The sequence below is a fragment of the Leucoraja erinacea genome, chromosome 4, assembly GCF_028641065.1.
Source record: "Leucoraja erinacea ecotype New England chromosome 4, Leri_hhj_1, whole genome shotgun sequence".
NCBI classification, from domain to species: domain Eukaryota; kingdom Metazoa; phylum Chordata; class Chondrichthyes; order Rajiformes; family Rajidae; genus Leucoraja; species Leucoraja erinaceus.
In genome coordinates, this window is record NC_073380.1 from 12247115 (window position 1) to 12265319 (window position 18205).

An 18205-nucleotide genomic window follows, 5' to 3' on the forward strand; every position below is an offset into this window, starting at 1 on the left:
ATATTGGGTGCTATAAGTTATTATCCAGTGAAAATTCCATAAATCAATTGTTTTCCGAAAACGTTCAATTTAAGTTTGAGGAACATCTGATATTACACCAACATTGCTCTCAGCATCAGTAAAACCAAAGAGCAGATTCTTGGCTTGAGAAGACGAAGGCCAAGGATCAACAAACTTGTCTTCATCGACGGGTCAGTAGAGGAGAGTTAAAAATTTCACGCTGCTGCGTGTACATATCACTGAGGAACTGTCCTGGACCCCACACATCGACGCAATCAAATAAATAATAATGAAAGTCCATCAACGTCTCTACCTCCTTGGAGATTAAGGAGATTTGGTATATCGACGAAAACTCTCTTGTACACTAGAGAGAATATTGACTGGTCGCATCATGGCCTGGTTCGCCAACTCAAACATCCAGGAAGAAAGGAGATCACAAAAGGTGGTGAACACAGCCCAGACTATCATGGGTACTGACATCCCCACCATTAATGGGATCTATAGGAAGTGTTGCCTCAACAAGGTTAGCCAGCATCGTCAACAGACCCACACCACGCTGGCCATACTCTCATTTCACTCCTGCCATCAAAAAGACGGAGCAGAAAAATGTAAGCAGCTTCTTCTCAACAACCATCGGCAATTGAACACCACAATCTCAAACTAAACTCCAAACTTGAATGCACTAGGGACTTGTCTTCGTCTATATGTTTGTTTGTTTTATATAATAAACTTCCTTTTGTTGCTTATTACGTTGTCTACTGAGTACTATGGTTACGTATCTGTTAAGTTGCTGCAAGTAATAATGTCATTGCTCTGTTCCAGGATATATGTCAATAAAACACTTTTGACTCTTGAGACATCGCAGAGAGTTGAGGATGTAACTAGTCATCACTCAGACAGATTTGCCACCGTTGATTGCAACTAAACTTCATATTGCCGCAGGAAAATAGCCAACATACTCAAAGACTCTTCCCAACCAGGTCGGTCATTCCTTCTTCTCCCTACTTCCCTCAGGCAGTAGACGTGGAAGCTTGAAAGGGCATACCATCAGACCCAAGAATAACTTCTTCTCCATCTGTTATCAAGCTTCTGAACAGTCCTTCCAGAAGCTGGGACACGGCCCAATGCTCTTCCACCTCAATGGGGATGTTGGACTACTTCACAAGTCACTGGAGCAGAATTAGGCCATTCGGCCCATCAGGTCTACTCCACCATTCAATCATGCCTGATCCGTCTTTCCCTCTCAACCCCATTCTCCTGCCTTCTCCCGTAAAACCACTGACACCTGTTCGCACATGTATATATAAAAATAAATAAATCCATAGTAATTTTCCATAATCCAGTGATTTCAGATAGTTATACATGCCAGCCTTACAGCTCACATTTACAGCATTTAAATTCCTTTCTCTTTCCAGATAATTTTTAATCTCACTTGCTTTATGCCTCCACGCAGCACAATTGTTATGAACTACCACCCTTCACACCCCATTCCAGCCAGACACCACTGCGAATGCCATTTACGCCCTATTTTAGCCAGACGCCACTTGATATTGTCTTTTACACCCTACTTCAGCCGGTAAAAACGCTACTAGTGTTGTGTATGTTCTATCTCAGCCTATTACACCCTATTTTGACCAGTCGGCCGCCCCCAGCTACGTTACAAGGATGTTTGCAAGAGAGGTATGAAGGCGCTCGACATCGATGTGGAGTCCTGGGAGAGCCTTGCAGCTGACCGCACGAGGTGGAGAGGTACCCTGAACCAACAACTCAAAACGGGGGAAGAGAAGCTGTTGAAGGCAGCGGCAGACAAGCGGGCACATAGAAAGGAGCGCGGCAACTTCAACAAACCAGAGACCACACACAAATGTGACTTTACGACAGAGACTGTCACTTCCGCATTGGTCTCTTCAGCCACAAGTGACGCTGCTCTAGCCGAGGTTTGGAGCAAGCAGCCAACAGCTAGGATGTATCACCCATGGTCAGTCATGACCGAGGGGGGCCTACAAAGATCTCAGCCAGTAACACCACTGGTAGTATCGCTTACATCCTATTTCGACCAGTAACACCATTGCTAGCGTCATATACACATTAATGCAGCCAATAACACTAGTGTCGTTTACATCATATTGCAGCCACTACTCCACTACATCCTATTTCAGCCAGTTATTGAACTTGATTTCACCCAGTGACACTACTGCTAGTGTCATTTACACCCATTTCACTCAGTAACCACTACCAGTGCCATTGACACACTATTTCAGACAGTAACACCACTGATGTCGTTTACATACTATTTCAGACTAACACCACTGCTAGTGTCATTTACACACTATTTCAGCCACTGTCCACTATCCACTATCAGTACCGTTTACACACTATTTCAGTGTGTTACATCCTCCAACATTTTCGCCACCTCCAAAGGGATCCTACTACCGGCCACATCATCCCATCTCCACCCCTTTCTGCTTTCCGCAGAGACCGTTCCCTCCGCAACTGCATGGTCAACTCATCTCTTCCCGCCCAAACCACCCCCTCCCCAGTTACATTCCCCTGCAACCACAGGAGATGCAACACCTGTCCCTTTACCTCCCCCCTTGACTCTATCCAAGGACTCCGACAGTTTTTTCAGGTGAGGCAGAGGTTAATTTGCACCTCCTCCAACCTCATCTTCTGTTCCAGGTGTCAACTTATGTACATCGGCGAGACATAGCGCAGGTCTGGCAATCATTTCGCTGAACACCTCCGCTCAGTCCGCCTTAATCAACCTGATCTCCCGGTTGCTCAGCACTTTAACTCCCCCTCCCATTCCCAATCTGACCTTTCTGTCCTGGGCCTCCTCCATTGTCAGAGTGAGGCCCAGCGCAAATCAAAGGAACAGCACCTCATATTGCGCTTGGGTAGTTTACACCCCAGCAGTAAGAACATTGACTTCTCTAACTTCAAATAGCCCTCTCTCCATCCCCTCCCCAGTTCTCCCACCAGTCTTACTATCTCCAACTACATTCAATCTCTGTCATGCCCACTCCCCTGACATCAGTCTGAAGAAGCATCTCAACCCAAAACGTCACCCATTCCTTCTCTCCAGAGATGCTGCCCATCTCACTGAGTTACTCCAGCATTTTGTGTCACACCACTGCTAGTGTCGTTTATACCCATTTTAGCCACCTACTACACTGCTGGTGTCATTTACAAACAATTTCAGCCACTGACCACTACCAGTGTAGTTTACACATATTTCAGCCAGAGACATCACTGATATGTGTTCTTTACACCCATTTCAGCCAGTAACACCATTGCTAGTGTCATTTACACCCATTTCACCTACGACCAGTGTAGTTTACACCCTATTTCAGTCAGTAACATAATTCCTAGCATCGCTTACACAATTTCAGCCAGTAACACCACTGCTAGCAATGTTTACACCATTCCAACAGACAATAGACAGCAGGTGCAGGAGTAGGCCATTCGGCCCTACGAGCCAGAACCGCCATTCACTGTGATCATGGCTGATCATCCACAATCATTACCCCCTTCTCCCCATATCCCTTGACTCCGCTATCTTTAAGAGCTCTATCTAACTATCTGACATTACACAACACTAATTCCAGAGCTGCCTTCTCCCTGGTAGGCTCCAGTACAAGCTGCTCGAAGAATCCATCTTGGAGGCATTCCACAAACTCCCTTTCTTGGGGTCCAGTACCAACCAGATTTTCCCAGTCTCCCATAACAACTGTAGCATTATCTTTAAGATATGCCAATTTTAACTCTTGATCAACTTGCACCCTATATCCAGGCTACTGTTTGGGGTCCTGTAGATAACACCCCCACCCCTGCTATTTAGTTTAAACCCACATGTGTAACACGAGCAAACATGCCTGCCAGAATCTTGGTCCTCCTCCAGTTAAGGGCCTGTCCCACTTGACGATTTTTTTCAGCGACTGCCGTTGTCATATCATGTCACCAAAAGATTTTGAATATTTCAAAATCCAGCGACGACAAAAAAATGTTGCGACACTTGAAAAAACACCGCGCGTCATATGTCATAACGCCGCAAATTTCACGGTGACCTGATACGTCAGTCAATGATGTCTTCAGTTGCCGAAAAATATCGCCAAGTGGGACAGGCCATTTAAGGTGTAACCCGTCACTTTTGTACAGGCCACCCCCACCCCAGAAGAGATCCCAGTGATCTATAAATCTAAACCCCTGCTCCCTCCCCCCAGCCACACATTCAGATCCCCTGTTCCTGCCCTCACCAGCACGAGATATAGGAAGCAATCCAGAGATAACCACCCTAGAAGTACGGCTTTTCAGCCAGTAACACCATTGCTAGCGTCTCTTACACATTTCAGTAAATAAAACCATTGCTAGCATCGTTTGCACACTATTCCAGCCAGTAACACCATTGCTAGTGTCGTTTGCACACTATTCCGGCCAGTAACACCATTACAAGTGTCATTTGCACACTATTCCAGCCAGTAACACCATTGCTAGCGTCATTTACACACTATTCCATCCAGTAACACCATTGTTTGTGTCGTTTGCACACTATTTCAGCCAGTAACACCATTAATAATGTAGTTTACACACTCCCAGCCAGTAACACCATTGGTTGTGTCGTTTGCACACTATTCCATCCAGTAACACCATTGTTTGTGTCATTTGCCAGTAACACACTATTCCAGCCAGTAACACCATTGTTTTGTGTTATTTACACACTATTCCAGCCAGTAACACCATTGTTTGTGTCGTTTACACACTATTTCAGCCAGTACCACCATTGTTTAGTGTCATTTACACACTATTCCAGCCAGTAACACCATTGTTTGTGTCGTTTACACACTATTCTAGCCAGTAACACCATTGTTTGTGTTATTTGCACACTATTCCAGCCAGTAACACCATTGTTTTGTGTTATTTACACACTATTCCAGCCAGTAACACCATTGTTTGTGTTATTTACACACTATTCCAGCCAGTAACACCATTGTTTGTGTTATTTACACACTATTCCAGCCAGTAACACCACTGCAGTCGAAGCTTAACCCCTCCTGCCCTCCTTCATGGCAGAGACGTTCCCTTTTGTTCTCCACGCCCGCCTCCTTTCCTCGGTCGATGCGGGTTTAATTCTCCAAGGCCCGGTTGGTTCTGCCTTGACGGTTGGAGCCGGGGAGAGCAGGTCCCGCTGCTGCCGCTGCTGCCGCCGCTGCTCCTCTCTCCACGGACACTGCCCGGACCCGTTGAGTATCTCCGTAGGCGCTTGTGTGTGTTTTTCCCCTCTCTCTGCGTTGTTTTTGTTTTTAAATCCCGCTGGTAATCTCCACCATCGGAGGCCGGGCTCCTCCTCCATTCCCCGTGGCGGCGGCGGTGCCCGCAGTGAGCCGCGCACAGGCTGCAACTGGGATAGGGAGGGAGGGGTGAAGCGGAGACTTACTTTACCTCAGAGTTGCTGTGTTTGAAGGTGTCGAGAAACAGAAGCTCCGCCACCGCGTCCGCCATGACGGCTCGACGCTCACTTCCGCCTCCGCCGCTACCGCCACTTCCGGTCGCGTTGTTGTTGTTGTTGTTGTAGTGGGGGCACTGCGCATGCTCGGGCCCAGCCCCAACCCCAAGGACAACAACAAAGGCCATCCATCCAGTGTCCAGAGACATAGTGAAGATAAGGTAGCAAAAGAGGTAACAAAAAGAAGTAAGATTGATTTAAGTATTAACATAGGTAAAACTGAAATCAAAGACATTATTAAGCAAAGACTGAAGGAAAGATGGCAAAAGCAATGGGATGAAGAGCGGAAAGGACGGTGGTTCTACAGAGTCCAGAGGAAAGTGGGAGAGATGAGATGTGCAGGAAAAAAACAGAGAAGAGGAGACAATGATTTCAAGAATTAGATTTGGACACACTGGTCTGAACAGTACACTTTTTGTAATGGGCAAGCATAATACAGGCAGATGTGAATACTGTGGGCAAGAGGAAACGATAGAGCATGTCATCGTACATTGTGAGAGGTATGAGGAGGAGAGAGAACGGATGAGTGAGCAGTTCAGAAAAGAAGGAGTACAATTTGATTTGGTAGATATTTTGCAAGGGAGTTCAAATAAGTGCTATCAAATCCTGTTGCTTTTTCTTAGGGTAACCAATTTGTTCGGAAGGATATAGGATGTTAGTGTATGTAATGGTGTTGTTTGATCCGCACTCCATGCCAGTTGGTGGCGGTAATGCACCAAAAAAGTTGTTTGCAAACCGCCAAAAAACACTATATAGAAGAAGAAGAAAGACATAGTGATACAGTGTGGGAACAGGCCCTTTGGCCCAACTTGTCCACACATGTCTCACTTGCCTGTGCTTGGTCCATTTTGCACGTCCACCCCACCACTATCATAGTGCTGAATGATACTCTACTTAGAGCTTTTCAGCGAACTACATCCAGATCCAGATATCCCTCCAAACACTCTGGATTTAGAAGGATGAGAGGGTATCTCATTGAAACATGTAAGATTGTTAAGGGTTTGGACACGCTAGAGGCAGGAAACATATTCCCGATATTGGGGGAGTCCAGAACCAGGGGCCACAGTTTAAGAATAAGGAGTAAGCCATTTAGAACGGAGACGAGGAAACACTTTTTCTCACCGAGAGTGGTGAGTCTGTGGAATTCTCTGCCTCAGAAGGCAGTGGAGGCAGGTTCTCTGGATGCTTTCAAGAGAGAGCTAGATAGGGCTTTTAAAAATAGCAGAGTCAGGGGATATGGGGAGAAGGCAGGAACGGGGTACTGATTGGGGATGATCAGCTATGATCACATTGAATAGCGGTGCTGGCTCGAAGGGCCGAATGGCCTACTCCTGCACCTATTGTCTATTGTCAAACCTGTCCTATCCGTGTACCTGTCTTAACTGTTTCTCAAACGATGTTCCATACACCCACCACCCTTTGTGTGAAAACGCTACCCATCGGATTCCTATTAAATCATTTCCCCTTCACCTTAAACAGACAGTGCCCTCCATAATGTTTGAGACAAAGACCAATCATTTATTTATTTACCTCTGTACTCCACAATTTAAGAGGTATAAGGAATAAAGTGGATGAGCTTGAGGCTCAGTTAGAAACTGGCAAGTATGATGTTGTGGGAATTACTGAGACATGACTGCAAGAGGGCCAGTGCTGGGAACTGAATATTCAAGGGTATACCTTCTATCGAAAAGACAGACAGGTGGGCAGAGAGGGTGGGGTTGCCCTGTTGGTGAGGAATGAAATTCAGTCCCTTGCAAGGTGTGACATTGAAACAAGAAATGTGGAGTCAGTATGGATAGAACTAAGGAATTGTAAGGGTATAAAGATCCGAATGGGACTAATCTACAGACCCCCAAATAGTAGCCTGGATATAGGGCGCAAGTTGAATCGAGTTTAAATTGGCATGTAGTAAAAGTAATGCTGTGGTTGTTATGGGAGATTTCAACATCCAAGTAGACAGGGAAAATCAGGTTGGTACTGGACCCCAAGAAAGGGACTTTGTAGAGTGTCTTTGTGATGGATGCTTAGAACAGCTTGTATTGGAGCCTACCAGGGAGAAGGCACTTCTGGATTTAGTGTTATGTAATGAACCGGATTTGATAAAGGACCTCGAGGTTAATGAGCCATGAGGAGCCAGTGACCATAACATGGTCAGGTTTAATCTACAATTGGAGAGGGAGAAGAGTAGATTGGAGGTGTCAGTGTTGCAGTGGAATAAAAGGGACTATGGGGCCATGAGGGAGGAGCTGGCCAAAGTTGACTGGAAAGATACACTAGCACGGATGACAGTGGAACAAAAATGGCAGGTGTTTCTAGGAATAATACAGAAGGTGCAGGATCAGTTCATTCCTCGGAGGAAGAACGATTCCAAGGGGAGAAAGGGACAACCATGGCTGACAAGGGATGTCAGGAACAGTATAAAAATTAAAGCAAAGAAGTACAACGTAGCAAAGATGAGCGGGAAGCAAGAGGATTGGGTAATGTTTAAAGAACAACAGAAGATAACCAAAAAGGCAATACGGGGAGAAAAGATGAGGTACGAAGATAAGCTAGTCAAGAATATAAAGCAGGATAGTAAAAGCTTCTTTAGGTATGTGAAGAGGAAAAAATTAGGTAAGACCAAACTTGGACCCTTGAAGACCGAAAAATTTGAATTTATTATGGGGGAAAGGAAATGGCAGATGAGTTGAACAGGTACTTTGGATCTGTCTTCACTAAGCAGGACACAACAATCTTCCTGATATAGTAGTGGCTTGACTAACCTTCTGGAATTTTTTGAAGATGTAACTAGGAAAATGGACAAGGGAGAGCCAGTAGATGTAGTGTACCTGGACTTTCAGAAAGCATTTGATAAGGTCCCACATAGGAGATTAGTGGGCTAAATTAGGGCACATGGTATTGGGGGTAGAGTGCTGACATGGATAGAGAAGTGGTTGGCAGACAGGAAACAAAGAGTAGGGATTAACGGGTCCCTTTCAGAATGGCAGGCAGTGGCTAGTGGGGTACCGCATGGCTCGGTGCTGGGATCGCAGTTATTTACAATATACATCAATGATTTGGATGAAGGGATTCAAAGTAACATTAGAAAATTTGCAGATGACACAAAGCTGGGTGGCAGTGTGAACTGTGAGGATGCTGTGAGAATGCAGGGTGACTTGGACAGGTTGGGGGAGTGGGCAGATGCATGGTAGATGAAGTTTAATGCGGATAAATGTGAGGTTATCCACTTTGGTAGCAAAAACAGGAAGGCAGATTCCTATCTAAATGGCGTCAAGTAGGGAAAAGGGGAAGTACAACGGGATCTGGGGGCCCTTGTACATCAGTCAATGAAAGTAAGCATGTAAGTACAGCAGGCAGTGAAGAAAACGAATGGCATGTTGGCCTTTATAACAAGAGGAATCGAATATAGGAGCAAAGAGGTCCTTCTGCAGTTGTACAGAGCCCTAGTGAGACCACACCTGGAGTATTGTGTGTAGTTTTGGTCCCCGAATTTCAGGAAGGACATTCTTACTATTGAGGGAGTGCAGCGTAGGTTTACAAGGTTAATTCCCAGGATGGCGGGACTTTCATATGCTGAGAGAATGGAGCAGCTGGGCTTGTACACTCTGGAGTGTAGAAGGATGAGAGGATATCTCATTGAAACATATAATCTATTATCTAAATGGTGGCCGACTAGGAAAAGGGGAGATGCAGCGAGACCTAGGTGTCATGGTACACCAGTCATTGAAAGTAGGCATGCAGGTGCAGCAGGCAGTGAAGAAAGCGAATGGTATGTTAGCTTTCATAGCAAAAGGATTTGAGTATAGGAGCAGGGAGGTTCTACTGCAATTGTACAGGGTCTTGGTGAGACCACACCTGGAGTATTGCGTGCAGTTTTGGTCTCCAAATCTGAGGAAGGACATTATTGCCATAGAGGGAGCGCAGAGAAGGTTCACCAGACTGATTCCTGGGATGTCAGGACTGTCTTACGAAGAAAGACTGGATAGACTTGGTTTACACTCTCTAGAATTTAGGAGATTGAGAGGGGATCTTATAGAAACTTACAAAATTCTTAAGGGGTTGGACAGGCTAGATGCAGGAAGATTGCTCCCGATGTTGGGGAAGGACAAGGGGTCACAGCTTAAGGATAAGGGGGAAATCCTTTAAAACCGAGATGAGAAGAACTTTTTTCACACAGAGTGGTGAATCTCTGGAACTCTCTGCCACAGAGGGTAGTCGAGGCCAGTTCATTGGCTATATTTAAGAGGGAGTTAGATGTGGCCCTTGTGGCTAAGGGGATTAGAGGGTATGGAGAGAAGGCAGGTATGGGATACTGAGTTGGATGATCAGCCATGATCATATTGAATGGCGGTGCAGGCTCGAAGGGCCGAATGGCCTACTCCTGCACCTAATTTCTATGTTTCTATAAGATTGTTAAGGGTTTGGACACGCTGGAGGCAGGAAACATGTTCCCGATGTTGGGGGTCCAGAACCAGGGGCCACAGTTTAAGAATAAGGGGTAAGCCATTTAGAACGGAGACGAGGAAACACTTTTATTCTCACAGAGAGTGGTGAGTCTGTGGAATTCTCTGCCTCAGAGGGTGGTGGAGGCAGGTTCTCTGGATTATTTCAAGAGAGAGCTAGATAAGGCTCTTAAAAATAGCGGAGTCAGGGGTTATGTGGAGAAGGCAGGAACGGGGTACTGATTGGGAATGATCAACCATGATCACATTGAATGGCGGTGCTGGCTCGAAGGGCCGAATGGCCTACTCCCGCACTGATTGTCTATTTTCTATTGACAGATCAGAAACACTCTTCAGGAGTCAGGTGTGGATTTGTCAATGACCACTGTCCACAGAGAACTTATTGAACAGAAATACACTGCAAGATGCAAACCACTGGTAAGCCGTAAGAATAGGATGGCCGGGTTACAGTTTGCCAAGGAGTACTTAAAAGAGCATCCACAGTTCTGGAAACAGTTCTTGTGGACAGATGGGACGAAGATTAACTTCTAATCAGAATGATGGCAAGAGCAAAGTATGGAGGTGAGAAGGGACTACCCAAGATCCAAAGCATACTACCTCATCTGTGAAACACGGTGGTGGGGGTGTTATGGCCTGGGCATGTATGGCTGCTGAAGGTACTGGCTCACTTATCTTCATTGATGATGCAACTGCTGATGGTAGTACAGGTGCACAACCTTTTATCCGAAAGCCTTGGGACCAGACACTTTTCGTAATTCGGAATTTTTCGGCTTTCGGAATGGAAGATTTTTAGCGTAGATTTTAACGGCTGGCTCAGTAGTAGTGCTCGGCTCATATCCGCAAGGTCGCGAGTTTGCGCCTCGATCCCGGCAGTTACTCGGTCGCGAGTTTGAGTCTTCAATGTAGTTTTTTCTTGCAGAATAGGAGAGAATAGGGAGGGTTAGGCTGGGATCATTCTCTGCGAGATGATCTTAGTGCGGGAGACAAGTGTAGGAGAGGTGTATTGACTGTGGGCAGAACTTTGGAAGTGATTGCCCACCATTCTCAAAAGCCACTGTCTCCCTGTCCCTGGGATAGCAGGGGGCGATAAAACAGCACAATACCCCCCTCCCCCTCCAACTCCAGAGGAATCTGCTCCCCGATGGGCCGCTACGGCGACGTGGCAGTTCGCCCACAGCCCGAGCTGCTCCACCCCAAGAACAAGACGTACGTTGCACACCATCAGCTTCTGCTCCTACGGGAAGCGTGTTCCTCTGGAGTTGGAGCGGGGCTGGGCTGGAGTTGCTGATCTGAGATCTCCGTGCTTGCAGTGGGCCTGGGGGTCGGTGTCCCGATGAGGGGGCGCAGCTCGGGCTGTGGGCGAACTGCCACTTGTCGCTGTAGCAGCCCATCGGGGAGCGGCTTCTGGTGGTCCTGACGTCTCCGGCCAGTTTGCAGTTTTCCTCTGGAGTTGGAACGGGGCTGGGCTGCTGCTGGCTGTGCGTCTCTGGGATCTCCGTGCTTGCAGTGGGCCTGGGGGTCGGTGTCCCGTTGGTCCTGACGTCTCCGGTGACTGGCACTGACCTGCTGGCATCGCCAACGTGAAGACAGTGCAAAGCCCCCGCGCCGGTGCAATGGGCGGGGAGCTGGAGAGGGGAGGGAAGGGGTCACACACATGGCCGGGAAGCAGAGGGGTGTAGGTGAGGTGAAACTGAACGGAGCGACAACCTGCTGCTTCCTGCCCGCTGAGTTAAAAAGTTCCCACTGTGTACCGTGAATCTACCGTGGGAACTTTTTAACTCAGCAGGCAGGCAGCAGCAGATTGTCAATTATTAACCCTCCCGCGCAATATACCCTCACCTTCTCTTTTATGAATGGGGATTTTGTTCCCCTTTCTTCAAGGACCAACCGGAGGTTCCGCTGTCACCTCTGCGGGCCGCCCTCGGTGAACGTCTTCAAAGAGTTTTCTTCAAGGACCGAAAAAATGTCGCTATTCGGAGGTTTTCGTTATTTGGAATTTCGGATAAAAGGTTGTGCACCTGTAGCATAATTAATTCTGAAGTGTATAGACACATCCTATCTGCTCAAGTTCAAACAATGCCTCAAACTCATTGGCCGGCAGTTCATTCTAGAGCAAGACAATGATCCCAAACATACTGCTAAAGCAACAAAGGAGTTTTTCAAAGCTGAAAAATTGTCAATTTTTGAGTGGTCAAGTCAATCACCCGATCTGAACCCAATTGAGCATGTCTTTAATATGCTGAAGAGAAAACTGAAGGGGACTAGCCCCAAAAACAAGCATGCTGAAGATGGCTGCAATACAGACTGGCTGAATACAGAGCATCACCAGAGAAGACACCCAGCAACTGGTGATGTCCATGAATCGCAGATTTCAAGCAGTCATTGCATGCAAAGGATATGCAACAAAATACTAAACATGACTCCTTTCATTTACATGACATTGCTGTGTCCCAAAAATTATGGTGCCCTGAAATGGGGGGGGGGGGGATTATTATATATAAACACTGCTGTCATTTCTACATGGTGAAACCAAGTATAAAAATGCATTCATGGTGGTGCAGCGGTAGAGTTGCTGCCTTACAGCAAAATGCAGCGACGGAGACCCGGGTTCGATCTCGACTACGAGTGCTGTTTGTACAGAGTTTGGACGTTCTCCCCATGACCTGTGTGGGTTTTCGCTGAGATCTTCAGTTTCCTCCCACATTCCAAAGACGTACTGGTTTGTAGGTTAATTGGCTTGGTAAATGTAAAAATTGTCCAAGTATAAATTGTCCAACTTCCAGTACAGTCCCTGTTAGACTCTTCGGAAGTAATGACCACAAGGTACAAGGTACAAGGCCTTAATTAAAATCTGACAATGTGCATTTTAACCACATGTGATTTTTTTTCTATTACAAATCTCAAATTGTGGAGTACAGAGGCAAATAAATAAATGATGGGTCTTTGTCCCAAACATTATGGAGGGCACTGTATGTCCTCTGGTCCGCGAGTCCCCTACTCTGGGCAAGAGACTCTGTGCATCTTCCCGATCTATTCATCTCATGATTTTGTACATAATAAGCGAATATCATTTAGTGCAAGATAAAGTTGGATTAAAGATACTCCAAGAGTCTCCAATGAGGTAGATAGTAGTGCAGGACTGCTCTCTAGTTGTGGTTGGATGATTCGGTTTGCCTGATAACTTGGAAATGCAAAGAGGTTTTTAGAGGAATAGATCGGGTAGATGCACAGTGTCTCTTCCCCAGAGTAGCAAAATAGAGGACCAGAGGACATTGGTTCAAGCTGAAGGGGAAAAGATTTAAAAGGAATCTGAGGGGTATGTAGATAGGGACAGGTTTGGAGGGAGATGGACCAAACGCAGGCAGGTGGGATTAGTGGTGCTGGGCCACATTGGCCAGTATGGACAAGTTTGATCGAAGAGTCTGTTTCCACACTGTATCACTCTATGACTAGGTTTTTTTTTGTTACTGTCATGTGTTGTGTACCAAGGTGCACTGAAAAACTTAGTTTTGCATGCTATCCAAATAGATCAGATAATATGTGTTGGAAGGAGCTGCAGATGCTGGTTTCAACCGAAAATCGACACAAAATACTGGAGTAACAGGCAGCATCTCTGGAGAGAAGGAATGGGTGACGTTTCGGGTCAAGACCTTCAGGGGGAGAGGGAGATATGGAGACAAGGGAGTGTAAGGTGTGAAAATGAGCAAAAGGGGATGGAGACCAAGGAAAATGTAGAATAGACCATTGTTAGCTGGGAGAAGGTGTAAATTGGTGTCACTCATACTGTGGCTCTGCCCACAGGCTTATTAGACCTCTCTCTCTCTCTCTCTGGTAGACTCATAGTAAGCATGCTTATAAGAAAGCACCGTTGTGTTTCCTCTGCGGAGTTGCTAATAAAGGACTATTGATTCTAATCACTATGTGCGAGTTTGATCATTCTTTCAACATGGTGTCAGAAGTGGGATTCGAACCCACGCCTCCAATTGGAAGGTACAAATACCTTTGTTTGCCATTCGGCATAAGTTCTACCAGTGAAGTATTTCACCGCGCTATGGAACAATTGTTTGCAGGCTCCGCATGCTCCATCATAGTTGATGACATCCTTGTTGCTGGGCAGACTTTTCAAGAACACGACGCAAATTTAATAAAAATTCTGGACCGCGCAAAATGAATCAACCTCAAGTTAAACCCTCTAAAGTGCAAATTCAGAGTAAACGAGGTGACCTACATGGGCCATGTGTTCACTAAAGACAGCCTCAAAGCCGATCCATCGGAAACTATTGCTATTAACGAGTTACCAGCACCCACAGACGTGCTCGGCCTGCAAAGATTCCTTGGCATGGTAAAAATATCTGGGGAAATTTATTCCTAACTTCAGTGATATATCGGCCCCACTGACCCACACATATCACCAGCTGACCCACAAGGACACTGTTTTTTGCCTAGCATGAGCAACAGCAGAGGGTGTTTGACACTGTTAAACACCAGATGTCTTGTGCCCCCACTCTTGCCTACTTTAATTCTAAGTTGCCGGTCAACTGCCTTTCCTTTCAAAAGCCCTTGAAAAGGTAATTTGAAGTCAACATGCCTTAACTTCACCAAAATACTATCTTGGAAACTTTCCAATCAGGTGTCAGGGCCCACCACAGCACAGAGTCTGCCTTGTTGAAGGTACATAACCTACTGCTCACCGTTGAGTCCGGCAACTGTGCAATCCTGCTCCTTCTCAACCTCAGCGCAGCATTTGATACAGTTGACCACACCATCCTAATTGACCGTCTCCAGTACGGGGTTGGTATTGATGGCACTGCCCTGTGCTGGTTCATCTCCTACCTCAAAGGTAGGAGTTTCTCTACTAACATAGGCAACTCTTTCTCCTCCCCAGCTGTGGGGTTGCACAAGGTTCCATCCTTGGCCCCATTCTCTTCTCCCAGTATATGCTCCCCTTAGACCAAGTCATTAAAAGGAACGGCATTTACTTCCATTGCTGTGCAGACGATACATAACTCTATCTCCCCCTGTAGCCCAAAAACCAATCAAATCTACTTAACCTTATCCGCTGCCTCGAGGATATAAAGTGTTGGATGGCCCAGAACTTCCGCCAACTCAATGAGAGTAAGTCTGAGGTCATCCTTCTCGGCCCCTCGGACTCAATCAAAATGATATCAGGCAGCCTTGGAAGCCTTACCCCATTACTCAGATCTCCCGTCAAAAGCCTTGGCGTGATATTTGACTCAGCATTGAAATTTGACAAACAAGTCAATGCCGTGGTAAAAGCTAGCTTCTTCCAGCTTCGGACGATAGCTAAAATAAAACAATTCCTCCAGTTTGATGACCTTGAAAAGATCATCCACACATTTATCGCCTCCCGCCTCGATTACTGCAACTCCCTTTCCACTGGCACCAGCCAATCTTCCTTGTCCCGCCTGCAACTGGTCCAAAACGCCACAGCGAGGCTCCTGACGGACACCCGAAAAAGGGACCACATCACCCCGATCCTGGCCTCTCTCCACTGGCTCCCTGTGTGGTTACGAATTCACTTCAAGATCCTTCTTCATGTCTACAAAGCCCTTAACGAGCTTGCCCCCACCTACATCAAAAGTCTGCTTACCCACCACACCACCTCCAGGTCCCTCAGATCGGCCGACTTGGGGTTTCTGAACATCCCACGGTCTGGGCATAAGCTCAGGGGCAACCGCGCCTTTGTGGTTGCAGCTTCTAGACTGTGGAACAGCAGCATCCCCCTTCCCATCAGAACTGCCCCCTCCATCGACTCCTTTAAGTCAAGACTTAAAACTCATCTTTATTCTCAAGCCTTTCTTGCCATCCTCTGAGGGAGGGCGATATGTATGTAGCGATGTATGTACTTAGTCTATGAACCAATGTTGTATAACGTTAGCACCTCCACCAATGTAAAGCACTTTGGCCAACCAGAGTTGTTTTTTAAATGTGCTATAGAAATAAAAGTGACTTGACTTGACACTGACTTGTGACGCCTCGCAGTACGGTTTAGGGGCAGCTTGCCTCCAGGATGATGGTAACGGCAACAGGCCTGTTGCCTATGCTTCACAGACCATGACAGACATGGGACAACGCTATGCCCAGATTGAAAAGGAGCTGCTAACGGTCGTTTTCGCGTGCAAGAAGTTTAATAACCTTATCTTCGGGAACACGGTCACGATTGAAACTGACCACCAACCCCTGATCAGCATTTTGAACAAATCGATACACGCCTCTCCAGGACGCCTTTAACGGATGTTGCTGCAGCTTCAGAAGTATGACATTGTTCTGACCTACAAACGTGGCAAGGACATGCGCCTGGCTGACACCCTCTAGCTTGCTCCTCGAAAGACCTGCAAAGGTCCACCCTCACCAGATGACGGTTTTGTCGTAACGACTGTTTCCTTTATTCCCTCGTCTGGTTTGGGGGACCCACACTGATGCTGACGATACCCTGCGTTCGCCTTCCTCCGTCATTAAGCGCGGCTGGCCTGACAAGCAATACAATCCACCACTTCCAATTCGGCCCTTCTTTGCCGTCCGTGACGATCTAGTACTACAAGATGGCATGATCGTAAAAGGCCACAAGTTCCTCTTTTCTCCACACAGCAAGTATTTTGATGCTGTCCATGCGGGACACACAGGCGCCAAAGCAACTGTCCTACGAGCAAAAATAAAAAAAAAAAACATGTTTTACTGGCCTGGCATGACTGATTACATTCACGAGAAGGTGGAATCCTGTGCAATGTGCAACAGTTTGGCACCACATCAACAAAAGCAGCCATTTCTCTCACACCCGGTTCATGCCCTCCCGTGGTCCACAATGGCAACTGACACATTTGAGTGGCATGGCAAGCAGTACCTGGTTCTCGTCGACTCGTATTCTGTGGTTGGTATAACATCGATCTTCTTAGCAGCCCCACTTCTCACGGGGTTGTTCAAAATAGGGGGCGCTGTCCTGTGCGGTATGGCTGCCCAGCCTGCAGCTGTTAGTTTTTCACTTTTTTTATTTTTAGTGAGTTTTAGTGTTTTGTTTTTTGGAGTTATAGCCTTTTTTATATGGGGGGTGGGGGGGGAGGGGGTGACGAATGGGGGAAACTACTTTTCAGGGTCCCTACCTGGTCGGAAAGGCGGCTTTTCTCCGGGCTGCAATTTTCGACCAGTCCTCGCGGCCTACCAGCGGGCCTGGAGCAGCATTTCCTGAGGGGACCGCCCAGAACCTCGGCTTCGGCGGCGGCACAGCGCTGGAGCGCTATCTCAGAGCGGAGCGGGCGATGCCTTGCCTGGGTCGCCGCACTGGAGCTCCGGTGAGCTGAAGACCTCCGAGAAAAACATCGCGGAGCTGCGGGTCTGTGAAATGGCCAGCTGCGGGCGGCGGCGCTGACTTTAAACATCGGGAGCCTGGGATTTCGCGTTGAGATCGCCAGTGGTGAAGCTCATTCAGGCGCGGCCCTGTTGGCTTCGGAAGCCGCGGTCTCCGGTAAGGGAAGTGGCCGTTCCAGGGTTCCCAAGCGGCTGAGAGGACTCTCCCGAAGCCGGAGCACCATCACCCGGCGAGAACAGCCTGGAACATCGGGCCTCCGTAAAGGCAACTGTGGAGGGCTCAATAGGCCCGACTATGGGTGGACATGCGGATGGGGACTGGACATTGTGTCTTCCCTCATAATGGGAACCATTGTGGGGGGATGTTTTTATGTTTAAATTTCTTTATTACTGTTATGTCTGTATTCTTTCTTTATGTGCTGCATTGCCAAGAAGCATTTCACTACACCTAGGTGTATGTGACCAATAAAATAACCTTTGAACCTTTGAAAATCTGGCTCACCATTTCTCGGACCATGGAGCTCCATGTCAACTACTCTCTGACAATGACAGTCAATTTACCAGCCTGTACTTCAAAGACTTTGCTGCACGCTGGGGTTTTCGTCACATCACCAGCAGCCCTGAATACCCACAGTCGAATGGGCTGGCTGAAAGTGCCGTCAGGAGTGCCAAACAGTTAATGGGACGATCCCACAGAGCAAAATCTGATGTGTACCTGGACCTACTTAACCTGCGCCACATCTCCTGCAACCATATCTTGGGTTCACACGCTCAGCGTCTGATGTCAAGGTAGACCCGAGCCACACAGCCTGTGGCAAATCAGGCACTAATTCCACAAGCGCTCCCACCATCAGAGGTCTAGTCCAGGCTACAACAAAAGCGTCACCTTCAGAAAGGGTGGTATGGCAAAACCAGC

The 18205-nt window shown here is 47.1% G+C and overlaps 2 protein-coding genes across 6 annotated transcripts in view; one reads left to right on the plus strand and one right to left on the minus strand.

Annotated features, from left to right (window-relative positions):
• Window positions 1-5646, minus strand: part of virma (vir like m6A methyltransferase associated) — a 66277-nt gene extending 60631 nt beyond the window's left edge. For all 5 annotated transcript variants that reach the window (XM_055633674.1, XM_055633676.1, XM_055633673.1 and 2 more), the window contains exon 1: window positions 5440-5646. In XM_055633674.1, the coding sequence (XP_055489649.1) occupies window positions 5440-5631 (192 nt within the window). In that variant the 5' untranslated portion in view covers window positions 5632-5646. The remainder of the gene's footprint in view (window positions 1-5439) is intronic.
• LOC129696152 (epithelial splicing regulatory protein 1-like) overlaps window positions 5577-18205 on the plus strand; it is a 111367-nt gene continuing 98738 nt past the window's right edge. Inside the window, exons 1-2 of the mRNA XM_055633680.1 lie at window positions 5577-5676; window positions 10285-10527. Of these exons, the coding sequence (XP_055489655.1) occupies window positions 10522-10527 (6 nt within the window). The 5' untranslated portion in view covers window positions 5577-5676; window positions 10285-10521. The remainder of the gene's footprint in view (window positions 5677-10284; window positions 10528-18205) is intronic.